Here is a 21,154-nt window from a genome sequence, read left to right as displayed (position 1 = left end):
CTTAGAATTTATGACCGGTTCTGTTTAATTACTGTTTTTTCCCACATTTTCAATAAAACCCCAGCTGGGTCGCCAAACTGAATTTCTCCATCCCACAAAGGCCAGTAGTCTATATTAGCCGCATTAGTTCATTACTATTTTATATTATCCATCTTGAATATGTTGAGTGTGACGATCAGCTAAAAATATTTGGCAGGTCTCCTCTTCGCTGTTCAATTATTTAGTGACCTGCCTCAGTGTGAATGAAGGTCACAGAGTAGCTGTCTTCATCACATTGTATTGTTGCCCTATTATTCATTTAACTTTTTAAAACTCTTGTACAAGGCATTTTTTTACTTGGTCATTTATGCCCCATTGCGAAATAAGCATGCCTCCAAATACAGCAAATCATGTATGTTGCACGGGTTTTTGACATATTTCTCCAGCAACTCCTTTCCCATATTTTAATGGCTGTAGTAAATTGCATTCAATGTTACTATTGGCAAGGAGTATTTTAATAGCAGGATGACTTGCAATTTAGCCATGTGACACTAAGGCCTGGTCTATATTTGAAAAGTTTTACCTGTATAGGCATTTTGGTTAGGGGTGTGATTTTTTTTTTTTTTAAACTGAAATAGTTATACCAGTAAAAGCCACATTGTGGACCCAGTTATACCAGTATAAACTGCACTGGTATAAAAGTGCTTATGCTGATATAATTACATCCACAGTAGGAGGTTTCTAGCACTTTAACTATATCTGTATAGTTAAAGTGCTACAACTTATGGGTATACAAGCCCCTAGGTTTTGTGTATCATACAGTTCCAACTTGGATTGTCCCACTAAGAAGTCAATTTTTAGAAATCAGTTTTATACAATCGATTGCGTATGTCCACACTAAGCGCATTAAGTTGGCGGAGTGCCTCCTCACTACCATGGCTAGCATCAACTTATGGAGCAGTGCACTGTGGGTAGCTATCCCGCAGTTCACGCAGTCTCCGCCAGCCATTGGAATTCTAGGTTAAGCTCCCAATGCCTGATGGGGCAAAAACATTGTTGCGGGTGGTTTTGGGTACGTGTCATCAGTCGCCCCTCCCTCCGTGAAAGCAACGGCAGACAATTGTTTCGCGCCTTTTTTCCATGCAGACGCCCTACCACAGCAAGCATTAAGCCCGCTCAGCTCACTGTCACCGTGGCTGTTATGTCCTGGGTGCTGCTGTCGGCAGACGTTGTAGTAAGTCTGCTAACCGTCATCATCCACCGCTTCCGCTGCAACTCTGCTCTCCTGCAGATGCCGTACCACGGCGAGCATGGAGCCCGCTCAGCTCACAGTCGCTGCTGTTGTGAGTATTGTAAACACCTCGCACATTATCCTGGAGTATATGCAGAACTGGGCTAAGAGACGCCAGTACGAGGAGGATTTTGATGAGGACATGGACACAGACGTTCCTGAAAGCACGGGCTGTGAATATTGGGACATCATGGCGACAGTGGGGTTGATACAGTAGAATACCAATTCTGGGCCAGGAAAACAAGCACAGACTGGTGGGACCTCATAGTGTTGCAGGTATGGGATGATTCACAGTGGCTGCAAAACTTTCACATGCGTAAGACCACTTTCCTGGAACTCTGAGTTGCTTTCCCCCACCCTGAAGTGCAGGAATACCAAGATGAGAGCTTCCCTGACCGTTGAGAAGCGAGTGGCGATAGTTCTGTGGAAGATTGCAACGTCTGACTGCTACCAGTCAGTTGGGAATCAATTTTGAGTGGGCCAGTCTACTGTGGGGGCTGCTGTGATCCAAGTAGCCAGTGCAATCACTGACGTTCGGCTATCAAGGGTAGTGACTCTGGGAAATGTGCAGGTCATAGTGGATGGCTTTGCTGCAATGGGGTTCCTTAACTGTGGTGGGGCGATAGACGAAACGCATGTCCCCATCTTGGCACCAGACTACCTTGCCAACATAAACCACAAGGGGTACTTCAGTGGTGCTGCAAGCACTGGTGGATCACAAGGGACGCTTCACCAACATCAACGTAGGATGGCTGGGAAAGGTGCAATGACGCTCGCATATTTAGGAATTCCAGGCTGTTCGAGCAGCTGCAAGGGACTTACTTCCCAGACCACAACATTTCCTTTGGGGATGTTGAAATGCCAGTAGATATCCTTGGGGACCCAGCCTACCCCTTGCTCCCATGGCTCATGAAGCCAGACACAGGCAGCTTGGACAGTAGTAAGGAGCAGCTCACCTATATGCTGAGTAAGTGCAGAATGGTGGTAGAATGTGCCTTTGGACGTTTAAAAGCTCGCTGGCACTGTTTGCTGACTAAGTCAGACCTCAGTGCAACCAACATTCCCATTGTTATTGCTGCTTGCTGTGTGCTCCATAATATCTGTGAGAGTAAGGGAGAGACGTTTACGGTGGGGTGGGAGGTTGAGGCAAATCACCTGGCATCCAATTTTGAGCAGCCAGACACCAGGGCAATTAGAAGAGCACAGTTAGGCGCGCTGCACATCAGAGAGACTTTGAAAACCAGTTTCACAACTGGCCAGGCTATAGTGTGACCGTTGTGTGTTTCTCCTTGATGCAAACCCGCCCCTCTTGGTTGATTTTAATTCCCTGTAACCAAACCACCCTCCCTCTCCCCTTCGAAATAAAATAACTTTTTTGTTTTGAAACCATGCATTTTTTCTTTATTAATTTAAAAAACAAAAAAGTGAGATAACTGACAAGGTAGCCTGGGTGGAGTGGGGTGGGGAGAAGAGGGAAGGACAAGGCCACATGGCTTTTTGTAGCCACACTACAAATCAAACTGTTTGAATGACAGCCTTCTGTTGCTTGGGACATCCTCTGGAGTGCAGTGGCTGGGTGCCCAGAGCCTTCCCCCCCACCCCGCGTTCTTGGGCGTCTGGGTGAGGAGGATATGGAACTTGGGGAGGAGGTCAGGCGGTTATACAATGGATGCAGCTGGGGTCTGTGCTCCTGTTGGCTTTCCTGCAGCTCCACCAGATGCTTCATCATGTCAGTTTGCTCCCCCAGTATCTTCAGCATCACCTCCTGCCTCTGCTCTTCATGCTCACTTAATGCTTTCCTGGCCTCTAACACTGCCTCCATGCATTAAGCTTTTCCCTATCAGTGCGGGAGGACTGCATGAGCTCAGAAAACGTCATCGTGGGTGCATTTTTTTTTTTTGGCTTTCTAATCTGCGATAACCTCAGGGACGGAGATGGTAGGGGGAGCGTAGAAACATTTGCACCGGGGCGGGAGATAAAAAGGGAGAGTAAAATTTAAGATGATACATTTCTGAGAACAAAAGGGAGACTTTCACAGTGAATCGAGCAATTCACAGCAGACAGCACATGTGCTTTGGGTACAAGGTCGCATTTTGCCTTTTATATTGAGCACCTGCCGTTATGGTGACATATCACACACAGCTGGGCAACAGAATTTGGTTTCCAGGCAGCCGTGGTAAGGCACAGGGTATGGAGGGTTAGCTTCTTACGCATAACGTGGGAATGGTTTCAAACTGCAGCGCCGTCCTTTCCCATAGCAAGCAATGGGTTGGGTTTCACATTTAAAAGGAGGGGCTGTGGTTTTCGGGTGGATGTGCAGCATACACCTCCCCCCACCCCACCGTGTTGCTATTCTCTGGGATGATCCCTTCACTCCTCCCCCTGCCATGTGGCTATTCTCCAGGATGATCCCTTTTAGCCAAGCGCAAACAGCCCAGCATGAATGGGGTCCTTTTACTGTTCCTTTACCAAAAAAACCTCCCTATTTCAACCAGGTGACCATGAATTATATCACTGTCCTGAGGCTAACACAAAGACAGCCTTTAGCAGTTAACTGTTCCTCTGCATTTTGTTTTCTACCTACCTATTTTAAAATTGTTCATAATTTTCTGTAAATACTGAGCACTTAACATATGATATCTAAGGATCTAACTTAAAATTTTTATTTCAGGTAGATATATAGCTTTTATGCAAGACTAGAAATCTGCAATAAAATCAGATTTATACTAGAGATTTAGGGCCAGTATTTCTGTAAAATCTAAGATTTGGTGAAATCTCAGACATTGCAATGGGGTTAGAAATAGATGGATGGATATTTGACAAGAGCTTGAAGGCTAGTTTTTTAGTTCTCTAACACTCTTGCTTGCATCCTGGTTTAAAGTACACTTGGTTTAAAGTACACAGGGTGTGGGATGAGGGCAGTGGGATGAGTCTGGCATGGACTTTGCAGCTTCATTTCTGTTTTTTCTTTTAGCTTTTATTTTGAGAACAGGTAACGGATTTGTGTTTGCTGTTTAGCCCTTGGGGGAAAAAAGTGGATGATTTGAGGGAGGAGGGAACAAATTTGGATTCAGGGATAGTTCTTCCAATGAAATACTGAATACGAAGCATGATAGTTAGACTGGAATGTAAAAAAGGTGTTGTATCCCACGAGACTTCCGGTCTGTCAACTTAGGTTTTTTTTTTTTTTCTTGTTGCTCTTTTACGAATGAGGACAAACACTGTCTTTTCTATGCCAGAAACACCAGATACCAAACATTTTCCTAGTAATATATTTATATGTTAGCTGTAAATATAAAGTGTTTTGTTTTCCCCCAGGGCAAAAATGACTTGCTATGCCAGCATAAAAACAAAGACATAAAGATACTCTGCACATTAAATGTTACAAAAAGTGACCTGTGAAGGGGAAAAACACAGGCCTGCCTCCTTTAGCAGGTATAAAGACCACCAGAAAGGCACTTTTCTGCTTTTTTCCCTCATTTTAGAAATAGGAGGGCCAATTCTGAACTTCCCTGTTTTATTGGAGGTTGTTGATATGCATATTAGGAGCTTTCTCTGTCATTAATTGAAGGAGTGTTTGAATCTTTAATGAAATTCATGCTTCTCAGATAAATAGGTGTAAATAAAAATAAAACAGTTTAAATAAAAATCACTTCCCCTCTGTCAGGTTTCACTTCCTTCATATCTATGATGTCACGAAGCTATTAGTGCTCTAGTCATCCAGAGAGTTTCTCAGGAAAATGAAGTGAACAAGGCCTGAATTGCTAATGTAAAAAGCTGTATTTTAAAATCTAGATCAGGCTTTTGAACATAATAAATAAGAGAAGTGATATAAACTCATTTTTTTTGTCTTGGCAGGTCGTTTTAAGTTTCTTGTCATGGTACAGTTTTCTTTTCACTGCAGGGTGTGCTGGGAATTGCAAATACAAAAAAAAAGTGCCAAAAATGCCCTTGATGTATGAGGGAACCTCTTGAAAAAGTAGTTTTGATTGACATTTGGTGCATATGAAACGTATAGTGCTTGAGGCAGGAGCTGCACAGATTTTTCTCACAGGGAGGCCACAACACACTGTTACCCTGACCTGCAAGACTCCTGCTGTGCTGGGTTTGTCCCAGCAGTAGATGGTCAGTCACACTGAACCCATCTTGAATCTTCACTTAATTTCTTCTCTCGTCCCTCCTTACCTCTCTTAGTGGTGAAGCTATGTCTTGTACGGGTGTGCTGTAGGTGAGTAGAGCACCATCACGGTGTCTGGGAAGGTCTCCCAACACGTCTAAGCAAAGTGAATGATTTAGGATACACTGGTCAGGAGTACATGCTGAAGAAAACGCCCGGAAAGTGCTTTTTCTCCTTACACCAATTAAAACAGGTGCTTCCATTTGCAAGCCTGACAAGCCTCATGCTTTATATTTCCTTTAACTGTATGAATAATTGTAGTATTTAGTTTAATCTGAATTACTCCAATGAGGAAGCTAAAGTGCTGTGGTGTCTCCTCTCCTTCCCTCACAAACTTACAATAACAAATCATTATAAATAGGTGCAGGAAAAACTTAATTTAGAGTCATAGAGTTTAAGGCCAGAAGGGACCATCAGATCATCTGAAATTGGCTATAACCCAGGTTCCAATGCTATCAATTCCCCACATCTGCAATGGGTAGTGGTAAATATATTTTTAGTCTTATTCAGTCATGGTTGTGGTTCCGAAGACACACTCAACATGTTAAAATAGAAGCAGTAGTAAAGATAGAGTAAACATTTCTAAATAGTTACTGTGGTTGAATCATATTTAATCCTTAATTTGCGGAGTGTTTATGAAATTGTGTAAAAATATTTAGCACCTGATTTGATGTTTTAGTTTGGAAACTCAGTAAAACTCATTACACTTTCTCCCCCCCCCCCCCCCCCGCTCCCTTCAGGTTGGTGGCACCAAAGCTGGAGTAGTACGTTTTCTGGGGGAAACTGACTTTGCTAAAGGAGAGTGGTGTGGAGTAGAATTAGATGAGCCTCTGGGAAAGAATGACGGAGCAGTGGCTGGAACAAGGTTAGTTTATAATCCTATAATAATAACCTTTACTAACACAAAATTGCTTGGGGTTTAAAACTTGGTTTTATGTATCTTTCAAAACCTCCATATTAATGTTTACTTAGTCTGTAAGGTCTTTGGGATGGAGACCTTCTGTGTTTGTTTGTGCATACAAAGTCTAGCACAGTGATGCCCTGATCCCTGACAGCGGTCTCTAGGTGTTACACAATACAAATAACGATAATTAATTTAGTGCAGCTAGCAGAGGGTCTTGAAAAGTTTCCTTTTCTCTCAAAGATGTGCCCTCTGTTTGCTTGGAAGAATGCGTGTGACAGAAGGGAAGTGGAGATTTAACTCTGCTATACTTGAATGGAATTTCTGTAGGCCAAGGGCTTTCTAACTGCTGAGTTTTCTGCAAGTGAAGTGTTCGAGCGTCTCAGAAAAGAGGTTGTAAGAATTTTATAATTGAAAGTGCTAAGCAGCCTTAATACCAGCAACCCCTTTCCCTTGTTTAGGGTGTTGATGTGGAATTCCTTAGAAGTTGCCATATTGTACATGAAAAGGTGATTCTCTGCAGTCTTAATCTATTTAATGCCCTCATCTGATTTTACTTTTTCTAAAGGTATTTTCAGTGTCAGCCAAAATATGGCTTGTTTGCACCGGTCCACAAAGTTACCAAGATTGGATTTCCGTCAACCACACCAGCTAAAGCCAAGGCAACTGTGAGAAAAGTGGTTGCAACGCCGTCAGCTCTGAAACGCAGTCCAAGTGCATCTTCCCTGAGTTCTCTCAGTTCTGTGGCATCATCAGTAAGCAGCAAGCCAAGCCGTACAGGACTAGTAAGGTTCTTTTTCTATTGCATGCTTTACATTTCCAAACGGGAACCGATATGGCACAGACCTGTGGTTTGCTTATGTAAACTGAGGATAGACAGTTCTTGGGAAGAGCGTAATATGTTTCATTGTGCTCTTTTGTTTTTCACTCAAAGCATGCATATAGGAAATCTTAGCTAGCCCTGAAGAATAGATAAATGTTTGTACATTTATCTTTTATATATTTAACAGTTAACTCAAACTGAGGTTTTTGCAATAAGAACGGGGCTTATGCTACCAGCAAAATGAAGGGCATCAACGTATTCTGGGATCCATGTTGTAGAAAATTGTCCATTTTTCCAGGGCTGCTTCTCCGCTAAAGCTACGTTAACGTTTGCAGACTTGGCCCACACTAAAGCTTCCAGAGATGAACTTGTGTCTGACTAAACATAATATGAGAAGCCTCAGCTAGGCCAAAATGCAATATCTTTCTCTTTTTCCGTTGGAGAGATGGTTGTGTGTAATGTGGAAATCGAACATCTGCCTTTGCTGATAAGAAGCCTCTTTCTTTTCCTAATTAATTTTAATTCTGTAAGCTTCTAAAGAGTAGAAACTGCAAAGTATGGTGTTGAGATTAATTTTAACATAGTACTAATTTGACCTAATATATTTTATATTTAGGTTCATTTTTTAAAGTTTGGTACATAAATGTCATAGTCTTGGGTCAATTGTCCAATCTTTGGAAAGACCATGAAAGAGACATGTTCCCGCTCTTGGTCACAACTGCTGTGATACTGTTTAAAACTAATCTACCCAGGAAGCAGGTTGTGATTTTGAATAATTGAGATTTTGATAGGAACTGCAGGAAGTAGGATCAAAAATACTATCTATAGTTTAAGACCTGGGAAGAAAGTTTGGATTTCTAGGTTTCAGGTCAATTGTTACATGTAACAAATTTACTATCTCTATACTTGCTGCACCCACAACTTGTTCAATAACTATTACTCATTAGTAGAAATTCTTGTACTTTCAGTTCTGCCACTTTCCCTCCCAGTGCAAAAAGTTTTGACAAAATGGAAGATGGGGCACACTAAATTCTCACTGATCATTGTAACAGCCAATTCCATTAAGTGGAACAATGGGCACACTTGATCAAGCAAAGCCTTAGTCTCATTTGAGAGAGGTTACATTTTGCAGATAGATACATTTATATTTATTCCCTTAATTTTAGTCATTCCAAAGTGGTTCTTTCCAAAAACTATTCAGCTCAAATTCTCAGAATGATTCCTATCAGATATCAATTTATACTGCTTCAGAATGTACTGATATTGACAAGGATTGCAGAACTTTCCTTTTTAGTCAAGGAAAATCCCCATTGGCTTCAATGGGAGATTTTCAAATGAAGACAGCAGAATTTTACTCGGAATATTTATGCATCCTTCATAGACACAAAAGGTGGCAATGGGACTTCATGGGGAAGGCTTTTCACAATCCATTTGGAAACCTAAAATGTTCTTAGATTGCAGAAAGTGAACCAAGATTATGACTCTATATATAAGGGAAGAATGTCTAATTTTAATGAGGACATTTTTATATCTAGCCAGGGCTCATGAAAAAAGGTGCTTAGCAGCAACCTAACAAGCTAGCCTTCAACTGAGTCTACAGAACCCATCTTAGACTGAGGCCAGCCTTTTTGTTTTCATTTGAACTCTGTCTCCTATACACCATCTGCTGATTGCCACATAAGTCTTGATGAACAGTCATGTCCCTTATTAACTTCCAGAGCAACTAATTTGAAATTAATTTTCAAAACAGGAAATAAATTATTTTCCTCTCTCATTGGTTTTGATATATAAAGTGTGGGAGGAGCTGCAATCAGGTATAAACAACATCTGCTTAGCTAGCACCCAAAATGCTTGTACAATAAGATTATATCCTTCCTTTTTATTTGTTAATGAAGTTTTTAATGTATTTGCTTTTTTGAAGTTAACAGAAACATCTTCCCGATATGCAAGAAAAATTTCTGGCACCACCGCTCTCCAGGAGGCTCTGAAGGAGAAGCAGCAGCATATTGAACAGCTTCTGGCAGAGAGGGACCTGGAGAGGGCTGAGGTTGCTAAAGCAACAAGTCATGTAGGGGAAATAGAGCAAGAGCTGGCATTGGCTCGAGATGGACATGATCAGGTAACAAATAATGCTGCTCTTTTGACACGATGATTGTATGACAGCCAACTTCACGCACTAGGTTTTATTATTTGAGTGGACAAGTCTGGGAGTAATGGGCACTGTTTTAAAATTGAGTCTTGTTTGCAGCCACTGCTCTTCCTAGAGGTTCCTGGGATGGTGAAGTTGAGACTTTTTAAGAAGTTATGTTTATAGTTCATTCTGAATTTTAAGAGGTGGTATTTTAAAAACACTGTTAAACATTGTACAGTGCCCTGAGCAGTTGGGTAGGGGGCGCTCTAAACATTTGTTATTAAAATTACACATTGGAAACAATCTCTCTTAGGCAATAATACTTTAATTAAGAAGCTCACAATAAATATTGTTAACAATCATTTACAGATTGTAGACTAGAAACAGAAGCTACCTATTTGGTGCTATCTCGTCCATTCCCTAAGTGGCCATTGCTAGATTATTCCCTGTAATGTACAAATTTTATTTCTTCATCCAGTCTATTTTTACACATCGCAAATGCTGATGCTTCCACCACATTCCTTGAGAGACCATTCCATATGTAATTAAATGAAATTCAACATTGATAAATGCTAAGTAATGCATAGTGGGGGAAAAAAATAATCCCAACTGTATTTATACTGCAGTGGGCTCTAAATTAGCTGTTACAACCCAAGAAAGAGTTCGTGGAATCACTGTGAATACTTCTCTGAAAAATTCTGCTCAGTGCTTAGCAGCAGTCAAAAAGGCTAACAGAATGTTAGGAACTATTAGGAGAGGGATAGAAAATAAGACTGAAAATATCATACTACCACTATATAAATCCATGATCCGCTCACACCTGGGATACTGTGTCCAGTTTTGGTTGGCCTATCTCAAAAAGGATATAGAGAAACTGGAAAAGGTTCAGAGAATGGCAACAAAGATGATCAGGAGTATGGAACTGCTTCCATACAAGGAGAGACCAAAAAGATTAGGACTGTTAATTTTAGAAAAGAGATGACTAACGGGGGACATGATAGAGATGTCTAAAGTCATGATGATGTGGAAAATGTGAATAGACAAGTATTATTTACCCCTTCACACAATACAAAAACCAGGGGTCATCGGATGAAATTTAATACGCAGTGGGTTTGATGCAAACAGGAAGTACTTTACACAACTAACCTGTGAAGCTCATTGCTATGGGATGTTGTAATGACCAGAAGTATATCTGGGTTCAAAAAAGAACTGGATAAATTAATGGAAGAATGGTCCAGGAATGGCTATTAGCTCAGATGGTCAGGGATGCAACCCCATGGTCAGTGCAACACTAAACCTCTGACTGTCAGAAGCTGGGAGTGGAAGACAGCCGTGGATTACTCCTTAATTACCCTGTTCTGTACAGTGCCCCTGAAGCTCTGGTACATGCCACTGTCAGAGACAGGATACTAGGCAAAATGAACAGTGGTCTGACCCAGTAAGACAGCTCTTATGTGATAGAGCTCACTTCAGGAAGCCTTAGTCTGATATTGAGCCTAGATTTTGCTTTTCATATTTCATCTAATTCCTTCTAATTAATCCCTATTGTACCACGCCTCCCCTAGCGGCTTATGCCATTGGTGTATTGGTAAATGGTTATTGTGTGCCTGTCCCCTGGGTTATCATTTTACGACGCTATAAGTATTTTGGTCTTAATCTTTCCATTTACACCTCCATGCAGAATAGTTGACTGTCCATTTTGACTTTCCTGCAAACCATATGGCTTTCTTCGCCCTTAAATAGAACCCTGTTTAAACTTCTTCAAGTAAATATTGACTTGCCTAATCTTTTTACTTTCTAAATTCTATGTCATTGCTGCTAATTAGCATGTACTGGAAATGGAAGCAAAAATGGACCAGTTGCGGGCTATGGTCGAGGCTGCTGATAGGGAAAAAGTGGAGCTTCTCAACCAGCTTGAGGAAGAGAAAAGGTGAACCAAAAACTTTATTTGGGATTTCTCTCCATCACAAACAAGGTTTTGTGTTTCAAATGTGGTGGTTTGTCAGTAACAGACTAATTCCAAAGGGACAAATATAGGGTGCTGTGGCTGGTGTGAAGTCACCCGCATAGTTCATGCTATGAAGTTGCTTAGACCAACAGTTTGCAACCTGCAGAGGCGGTGGTATTGAGGCAGCCTCTGCAAGTTGCATCATACAGGGCTTAAAATAAAAGCTCTTTCTATAATAAATGCTATGAGCCTGTCTTCACCGGCTGCTAGGGCAGCGAGGGACTACTTTAACTCTGGTCCTCATTGGCCTTGAGCTCACCTTCAGCATGTTGCCAAGCAACATAGCTGTTGCTATACATGGCTGATACACATTAACTGAAGTGGCATTTTGCAACTGCGGAAATGTTCACAGCTTCAGCAGTGTAGTATTTCTCCCTTTTCCTCCTAAATACTCTAGGTTTATTTTCTTTGACAGTTCTCTGCACTGTGTTAGATACAGTCTCATGCAGTAACTTGAAATCCAACCACCTTAAATCTTTCACTCCCAAAAGCAGGGAGTTGTTGCGAAGAGAGCATTGTAATTACTGTTAAAATAAATACTAACTTAAATTCTTCTTGTTCCTTTCCTTTACACTAATTGTCTGAAAGACCCTGTATCCCCACCAGCCCTGCCTTTGACTGAGAAGACTCGATGTGGTCATCTTCAGAGTCACTCAAAGTTCCAGCTAGTGCGTGTTGTTCAAGGGATATGAGGCACCCTTTCTCTCCTCTCTACATTTCTTGTGGATTTGAGTGAACTGTGGATCCAGTGTAGGTTGCTCAGAATCTAACTTCAGAGCCCTCTTCCACAGGAACACACCATTTGGTCCATCTCAGTCCACTTAAAGTTTGACTAGGATAAAAAGGTGGGGGGGGGTTGAGATCTTGTTCACAAATACGTTCTACCTATACATTCTAAAACTCTAGTGTAGAGGCAAGTTGTGCTTTAGCACATGTCAGTTCCTCCCCTGCGGGCTTCCTCTCCACCAGCCAGCACGTGTAAAGATCAACTTGCTTTGCCTGTACTAGAGTTTTAGAATGTGTGTGTCTAAAAAAACCACCCCAATTTCTTAATTTTTTTAATACATTTTCTAATTTTCTTACCCATTTTTAGCATGAATCATAGAAATTAGTGATGGCAACTGGATCAAGTCGTTTTATCAGGTCATTGTTTGAGAATCTAAAAAAGAAATGAATGAAATGGTGACTAGTTTAATTTAAATATATTTTGTTTATTTAAACTATTATTTTCTTGGTTAATACTGTGTCTTCCAAACTTTAAAGAACTTCAGGAAGGATTTTGATGTCATACTTTATTTTTAATGAATTTTTCAGTGTTCTCTCATTTAAAATCAGGGTTAAACTTTTTCTCTTCTCCCACTTTTTCTGGTAACTTGATTAAGTAATTAAAACATAATGTTGCTGTAGTTTTTAATTTCTAATGAAAAGTAAGTACAAAAAACAATCTCTCTTTGAAAACTGTCTTCATTTATGACTCGTAGGAAGGTGGAGGATCTTCAGTTCCGCGTAGAGGAAGAGTCCATTACCAAAGGAGACCTAGAGGTAAAATACTGCCAACTTTGTAAAAGTCACATTTGGTAGGATATTGAAGTGCAAACAGTTGTAGACATTATATTCCTAACAGTGTGAAGACCCTGAAAGGAAAAGTTAAAACTCCGTGTTGATATTCCAGGAGTATACAGAACAAATGGAAGGGGATCCCTAAACCTTCAAGAACCCAATTCTGCCGTCTTTGTGTAAGCTTAAATGGTCAAGATTGGGCCCTTAAGTAAATTGTATTCTTCAGCATAGCTTCTATAGCTGAGTGGTTGCGGTTGTGGCAGTATAATTTAATTTATCCCTTGGTAAAATTTCATCCTTTTTTGCCATTTTATAATCCTGCTAACATTTTTAAAATTATTTAAAAGAAACCAACAACTAGAAATCCATTTTAAATTATAAAACTGGCAGTTAATAGTCATGTCCCTGTTGAAGTGGGTGCTGAAGATTTAACCACCTCAGTCTTCTGGGTGATTCATACCAAATAATGATTATCCCTGCACGTCTCTCAACAAAGACTTAAGATCAGCGTGCGTGCTTTAGGGAGGGTTCAGAATTAAGCACACCAGTGAAATACAAAGTATGTACTCTTATCACGATTTACCTTCCTACTTTGTCTAGCTGGTATGATGTACTGAACTCTAGTATAACATTCTGAAATAATTCTATACACAATGTTTTTATTGTTAATAAGAAACAAATTGAGACCATTTAAACACTGTCAGTTTTTTAATTCAGATTTAAAATAAAAATGTTGGACTTCTTCTAGCTTTTGAACATATTTAATCTGAAAAAACCTTGGTTACTCTTATCCCATTGTAAAGAACAGGAGAAATTTAAACTGACTTATAACCTATGAACCATTAATGATGAAAGTGCTAGCCTTGTGGTCCATTTCATGTGACATTTCCTTTAGTTCTACTTTGTGTCAGTCTTCCATCCATTTTAAAGTACCTATCTATACTCTGCTCCATTAGTTCAGTCCATGAAAGTGGTTTTTGGATTTGTTTTGTTTAATCAATTGATAATTAAAATTGAGTTTAAAATCATGGCAAACTGTTTTAAGGACTCTGGTTGGTTGTTTGACTAGATGCATATCTTCAGGAGTATAAGCTGAATTTAAATTAATGAAATGCCTCCTGTTGTATTGGACTGATAGTGTTAAGCATTTAATAGGTGAAATATATATCTATATTTTTTTTTTAATTTTTACTGATAGCAAAAGAGGCAGATTTCTGAAGATCCTGAAAATGTAAGAGGGCATTTAAGTGTGTGGAGACATCCCATGTTAACAGATTGTGTACAGATAAAATGCTTATTGATGGACTTAATCACTAACTGCATAATCTGCTATTGAAACGTTGACTCTAGTATTTGTGTGCATGTTGCTTTCAGAGCAAGTACAACACTTCTCACAAAGAATGTATGTAATGACTAAACACTGTAATCCCCTTTAATTGAAGACAGGGAGAATGTATCATCATTAGTTTTTAAAATAAAACCGCAAACTTAATACAGTGCAATCAACTGAAAAGCAACAGGAGCTTGCAGGAAACTACAGTCTTAGGCCCTGAAAAGTCTCTTCTGTAAAAGCAGGCCTCAACTTACGTTCATCACAAAATCCTGCGTTTTTTCCCATGAGCTCCCACTACTGTTCAATGGAGGCACTGTACATCGTTTCATGAAATTTCCTAGCGAACAGATTGCATAGCCCCACCTCTCCTTAATGATTACTTTTTTTTTGTTATGAAATGCTGAAGAGAAAGCATTATCCAAGGAAAAGTGATTAAAAATACAAGAATGATCTCATTATTTACAATGTACAAAGCTATGGATTTTGTAGCGCAACAGGATTTCTTCCTGAAACACATAGAGAAATTGTTTAGGATTGGCTAGAAGAAATATATTGCTTTGCAAGTCATTAAAATTAATCCCCTCTACACCATCCACAGTACAAAGCAGATGGAATTCAAAAAAATCCTCTGCTTTTGATTTGGTTCAAGAAGATCTTATAACAGGTTGCCTCCTGCAACTCCTCTTCCCCCACCAAAATAGAAAGCTCTCAAGACTAAAACTGATTTCCTACTATGCATTCTTAGGTGTTCCTTTTATGAAGCTACTTCCGTGATCTGGGTCTCCTCTATTCTTCCAAATCAGGCACACGGTGTGTTAGAAGTAAATCTGCATGTGATTTTCCTCTTTCCTATTTTGTGCACTCCTCATTCCCCTCTCTTTCTTCCAATTCTCTCTATTCTAATTTCTCCCTCAACAGGCTTATTTCCCAAGAAAAACCCTTGTTGCTCTCCTTGTGAGTGGAGAGTGGTGATGGATTATTTAATGGAACGCTAGATAAGAAACTATCCAGACAATGTTCTGCGGTGAACATGCCAGCACAGGGACTGAAGATTTGCTGCCCCAGTTACAGAATCATTAGTCAGCATTATAGCTTCAGCATAGTAGTACAGATGGATCAGTACGTAGATACAGGTGCAAAACTAAATTGTGAATTTCATTTCAAAGAGTGAGAGCAGGCACAGTGTGCAACTGGCATGCATTGTTGATAACTGATGGCCTGCATTTGGGACTTAATGACTTAGGGTACATCTACCCTGCAAAAAAAAAACCTTTTTGCACTTGGGCTTATACTACGGGGCTAAAAATAGCAGTGTAGACCATCTCGCCTGGGCTCAGAAACCCTGTATGGGCAGGGGTCCCAGAGCCTGAGCTCCAACCTGAGCAGGATTGTCTACACTGCTATTTTTGGTGCCATAGCATGAGCCGAAGTCAGTTGCCTGGGCTTTGAGATTCACTGCCACAGGATTTTTTGCAGGGTAGATGTATCCTTAGTGGTGTTGGAGAGAATGTAAGGATTTGTCTCACCCCTCAGCATCTAATTGTAATGCCCCAGACTAGAGAGAGTGTTCCCTGTCATTTTCACATCTGAATCAAGCTTTAATATCAAATTCCGCTCTCCTTTATGTTACACCAAAATAAATCTGGAGTAACTTCATTGAATCTTCTAAATTCATTCTGATGTAACTAAGAGGAGAATTTGTCCCTTAGACTTGTCTCTTTGGATGATTGGAAGGGAGCTCAGACTGATCCACAATTCCTCAGTGGATGTCCCTATTTGGAATGGAGCCTTTCCTTTGGAAATCAGACTTATTTATTTTTGTTTTCATTTGTTTGTTCTTTAAATGAGCAAAAGTGGTGTTTGGAGTGGAATCTTTTAGATTGCATCTCTATTTATATTTAGCTGAGCATCTTTATTTTTGTTTTAGTGCAGATAATATCTGCGTGGTGGGATATTTTTGAATAAGTTCTGTTAACTCTGATCTCTGAAGGTTTTAGTATTGTTGGACAGCACCTAGATATGTTTGTTATAGCTGCTATATAAGCAAGGGATTAAAAAGAGGCTTTGTGTATGGTGGGTGTTACAGAAAGTGCATATTTTAGTAGAGATTCATGATGTAAGGAGAATTCTGGATATGCCCTTCTGTATAGATCCATCTCAGGGAATGTGACTAAGTATGTAGGTTTATCCCAAACCACCAGTTAAAAAAAACCTCAAGACATTTCTAGAGTTGTTTAGTGGCTTGGTTTTTTTGTTTGCTGGATCTGAAGTCACACTAACTAGTCCCACAAAGGCTCTGAATTAAAGCTATTGCATTTAAAACTTTCAGACATTTTAAAAATTCTCTTAACATCTCTAATTCCCATCAGAATATCAAACCACATAATGGAAAGCTGTTGGTAAAAGGACAATCCTTTTTCTTCTTGTCAAGCCCTCTGAAGATCTCCAGGAACAAAGGAGACATAGAATCACATAAAAACTTCATTAGCCCAAGGAAATGTTGAAAGTTTGGCCTCCGAAGCAAGTTTACTTTTGGATTCCTGTGTTTTGGGCCCAATTGAATTATGTTGGTAGAATTAGCTTATCGTTTTCATCATGATGGATACAGAACTATTTTGGTTCAGCACCAGTCAACTTCCAGCTTTTGACACAGATAGAGAAATAACTTGATGTGATCAGAATGAAATAGTAAGGTGAAACCATCTTTCTTATTAGATGATGAGTGGGGGAGAACACAGCTGAAGCAAAACAAAGGCTTTTCCCCATCTCACTTCCTCTTCAAAGAGTACTTATGATCTTTATTTGATTGTTTGGGGCTGCTTTGAAGATGGTCACAAGCAGCTTATCACTGTTTATACATAACACTGCTTTACAAGGATTTCAAAATATCTTGCTACAGACACTGGCAGTGGAGACTTGGGTCTACATTACCTATGCCGGTGCACAATGCACGTAGAGTGCCTGGAGTAGAGCACGTAGAGTACACAGATCTCCTGCCAACTGTGGAAACACTACAGTATGGGCAACAAGATGGTGACAGATGGAATAGGGCCTTGATGGGATCCCACATATCTTTCTTCACATTATTCTCTTCTCCTTCGTATTCTGTGGCTGGCTCTGCAAGCTAAAGACCTGTTTCTTCTAATTAATATTTCTTAGCTTAATTACATCCATCCACTGTACTTCACACTAAATTACAGCTACAACTAAATCACATAGAAGAATGTTGCTCCAGTCTGCCACAGGTCACTTCTCAGGATGAGAAGCATGTCTTACCATAGACAGATAAAATAATATTCAGCCTCCATCAGGTGGTCACCCTGTTGTTGGGATGGTCACACCTCTTTCTAGGAAAGGACACTTAAACCAACAGGCATGAATATTTCTTTTTTAAATGTGGCATATTTTAGGTTAATGATGTGCATTAAGATTGACACAATGTATTGAGCTCTGCAGTTCAGAGCTGAGTGTGACATGCAGTTCTTAAGTCTGGATGTGCTTTTCTTTTTCCCTCCCACAGTGTGCAAGTCAAGAAGGGAGTAACTGCTAGACTCTTTCTTTCCATCTCTCTTAAACTCCATGCTTTCTTGCAGACTCTTGGGAAAGCATCTCAGCCTCTTTGTTGAATTTTCAGGAGCTGTATCCTGATATTCCACAGTTCTTTATAAAACCTACCACTTTGTGAGCAAAGGGCAGAGGGTACTGGGCTCTGCTTTGTGTGGTTCCTTTTTCTGTCTTGGAACATAATCCCTTTTAGAAGTACAAAGGGCACAAGTCCTCTTACTTCCTCTTCTTGGCCTACCAATTTAGACTTGAGTGACATACCATGGTCAAATCAGCATTTTAGTTACAGAGCAACCAGTCTAAATCAGTCACATTTGCTCCCCTTCTGGAAAGGTAGGGAAAAGATGTTCTGCAGTTCTGAGTAACTCTGTGTGTATTCACACCATTCATATAATAGCAACAAATGAATCTTGACATGCCTAGGACTTGCCAGGAAGATTTTTATGGCACAAACTTGAAAGCCATAGGGAAATTAAAAATAGCATTCTACAGAAGCCTTAATCAATATCTACGGCCAAATTCAGACCTGCTGGGTGCTGCTCCTGTTCCATGGTGTTATTTCACCTATGACACCAGGTCTGAATTTTGATCCCTTAGTTCATAATTAAAAACCTAACTCAGCTACATCCAAATAAATATACAGTATTAGTTGGGGATGATAGGGGGAAGGGGCTTATAGTTCTTTAAAAAGTATTAACTATTCTAATTTGTGCTGGTAAACTTCACATACTGATAAATAACTTCTACTTGGCTGCATGAATCTACCTTACTTTTTGTCCGTATTTCTTCTTGTTTGTGGTTGGTTTGTTTTATTTTACACATCAGACCATTTACACTTTCAGTCCATCTCTCTCATCCATAGTTTCCCTGTTCATTTTACCCACTGCATCTTCTCTGCTCATCCTTGGTAGAAGATACTGGCAGCACGGCCTGCATGTGGCATCCTCCCCTTGTGCTGGCATGTGATGGTGGCACTGTTGTGTTCTCTTCCTTTCCCTTTTTACTAACAGACGCAGACCAAACTGGAGCATGCCCGCATTAAGGAGCTTGAACAGAGCCTGCTCTTTGAAAAGACCAAAGCTGACAAACTCCAGAGGGAGTTAGAAGACACTAGGGTAATGGTTTTCACTATTTAAATGAACGAGCCCTATTTGTAACGTGGAGGATTTCTGATCAGGCAGTCTGTGGGGTATAATGGATATTTGAAGAGAGTGCCTGTCTTCTGCCATATTCTTTATAGAAAGTAGCTAAGAAGGACACTACTAAAACGACTATTACGTTTTGACTTTTTGTTACATTTTTATTATATATAGTTTTACAAAGGAATCCAGGTAAGATCTCTTTAAAATGGAAAGATGTCACTTGACTACAGGTGCAAAGCAGCAAAGTTGTGGATCTATTTATGAAAGAATTCAGCAGTTCACTTGTAGCAGATAGCGAGGTTCTTTATGCTCCAAAAGAAATGCTGACTTGCTGTGAATAGACAAATGTTCTTATTTAATTTACTCAAATTCTTCCAGTCTGAAGGTTTTTGGGGGATGGAGCAATCTGGACCTTATGTACAGCTTGTAACATTGGGTGCTTATTTTGCTGACCAGTGTGTACTGTGGCCATACAGTTGTTTGTTTGTTCTCCATTGGTATGGCCCTTCCATAGGGAACCAATGGCACTAGTTACATATTCTGCTTACATCTGATTTTTTTTTTAATGCCCTTGTTAGAAAGGTGAAGAAGTTCTACATGTGCAGAGACATTGAAACGAAACAATGTTAATATCTTTCTACCGAGAACCATATTAATCTCTCTAGAAATATGCTAACCCTGTGTCAAATTTCAGCTGAGACAGATCCTATGTGATTAGATTAGTTGACCCCAGTACTCCCTTTGCAGGTGTGTTTGGCAGAGTATAATAGTACTTTATCGTATCAATGTGGTCTCAGAAGTCCAGGACCACGAAGAATGGAAATGACTTCCAAGCTCCATATTTGGATGCCTTTGCACATATGAAAAAATGACTTTTTTTTATTTCATGCTTGAAGGAATGAATTTCTTATGGTTTCTAAGCCTAAAGCATTCCAGTAATTTGAAAAGACTCTGATCAGCCTACAGCTCTGATTACTCCCCATTGACTTAGATTATTTTAAATAACAATGCATATTATGCATTGTAATAATGTCAGTGATTTGACATTCATTGTTCTTAATGTGCTTGCAAGTGATCCAATCAGCTTTCTTCTACAACAATATAAAGCATGTTGATTTCATTTAAACGGATCATTTTCTCCACACCAGAAAGTGCCACATGTAATTAAAACAGAATGACAGGCAAACAGTAACCACACCATTAATGACAATGTACTGTTTACTAGTTATTTTTGTCAGGCAAGGGAATTTGAGTGGGAAGAATATAGATGTGGATGGCTATTAGCCCTCTGCCATACATCTAATAAGAACCTATGTAATTCCCACACTTGCCTAGCAAAAATAGTTTGTGTTTTTGGATATTAAAGATTAATAAAATGACTTTCTCCTATCAATCTGAAGTTTTAACTTTAATATTTGCAGAAGTCCAGTAAGGTCTCTTTTTTCTGACAGGAAGTATATTCTATAGATTCCCACTCTTTTTGTTTATAAAGCTGTAGGGATGGATTGCTTTTATGTAGCAGGAAACAATCTTCTAAATGTATAGTAATCCAATAACTTTTATTTGGATGGGAGTAATGGATCCAAATTTTCATGATTTAGAGGCACTTGCGAAACTGAGGAATCTTAAAACTCCCACAGATGAATTACAGTTAATATTACTTGCAGCATGTACATGGTATCATAGCATTCAAATATCTTGGATGGAGAGGGGATTCTTCAAAACTTGCTAAACCTGAGCCCAATTTGTAAGCATCTTGGCACCTCTGGTTAACTGACCATCTTGCAGATGCAACACAAGCCAGTTGCTTTTTCTTCGTGGGGAAGAAAAGAGACCTCTCTACAGGGAATGAATTCTGCTTGGCTGGAGAGCTTCCTATTGATTAAGGTTTTTTTCCCCAACAGTCAGGTCCTTACTATTCTCAAAGAAACTGAGGAACTTTGGCTCTTTTCTAGATCCCAGGAAGGCAAAAGTGAAACTACACAAAAGAAGAGAAAGAGGTGTGTCTGGTTCATTTTTGTCATTCTGCATCAATATGGTGATGGACCAGACTAGTACAGGAGCATACAACTATGTGTTCCTTTAACATGAGATTCAGTAGAGACCGAGCAACTCCCAGTACCTAAAGGGCCCTTCTGTGCCAGGGTTTATGTAATGCTACAGGGGGACTTCATCTGTGCACAGTCCGTTGCTAGGGTCCATGCTAGTGGATCCTAGACCAGATTTGGGACCTATGTTTGTGGGG

General features: G+C 39.9%; 1 protein-coding gene across 11 annotated transcripts in view; it reads left to right on the top strand.

Moving 5' to 3' along the window:
* CLIP1 (CAP-Gly domain containing linker protein 1) overlaps positions 1-21,154 on the top strand; it is a 112,220-nt gene that overhangs the window by 48,385 nt on the left and 42,681 nt on the right. For 6 of the 11 annotated variants that reach the window (XM_043498448.1, XM_038372806.2, XM_038372805.2 and 3 more), the window contains 7 exons: positions 6,188-6,312; positions 6,917-7,133; positions 9,093-9,290; positions 11,129-11,232; positions 12,792-12,852; positions 14,069-14,101; positions 18,778-18,882. In XM_043498448.1, coding sequence (XP_043354383.1) covers positions 6,188-6,312; positions 6,917-7,133; positions 9,093-9,290; positions 11,129-11,232; positions 12,792-12,852; positions 14,069-14,101; positions 18,778-18,882 — 843 coding nt within the window. The remainder of the gene's footprint in view (positions 1-6,187; positions 6,313-6,916; positions 7,134-9,092; positions 9,291-11,128; positions 11,233-12,791; positions 12,853-14,068; positions 14,102-18,777; positions 18,883-21,154) is intronic. The other 5 variants (XM_038372813.2, XM_038372812.2, XM_043498451.1 and 2 more) reach the window with 2 other exon arrangements.

Source organism: Dermochelys coriacea, chromosome 15 (assembly GCF_009764565.3).
Source record: "Dermochelys coriacea isolate rDerCor1 chromosome 15, rDerCor1.pri.v4, whole genome shotgun sequence".
Lineage (NCBI taxonomy): Eukaryota > Metazoa > Chordata > Testudines > Dermochelyidae > Dermochelys > Dermochelys coriacea.
This window is presented reverse-complemented; position numbering and strand designations above follow the sequence as displayed.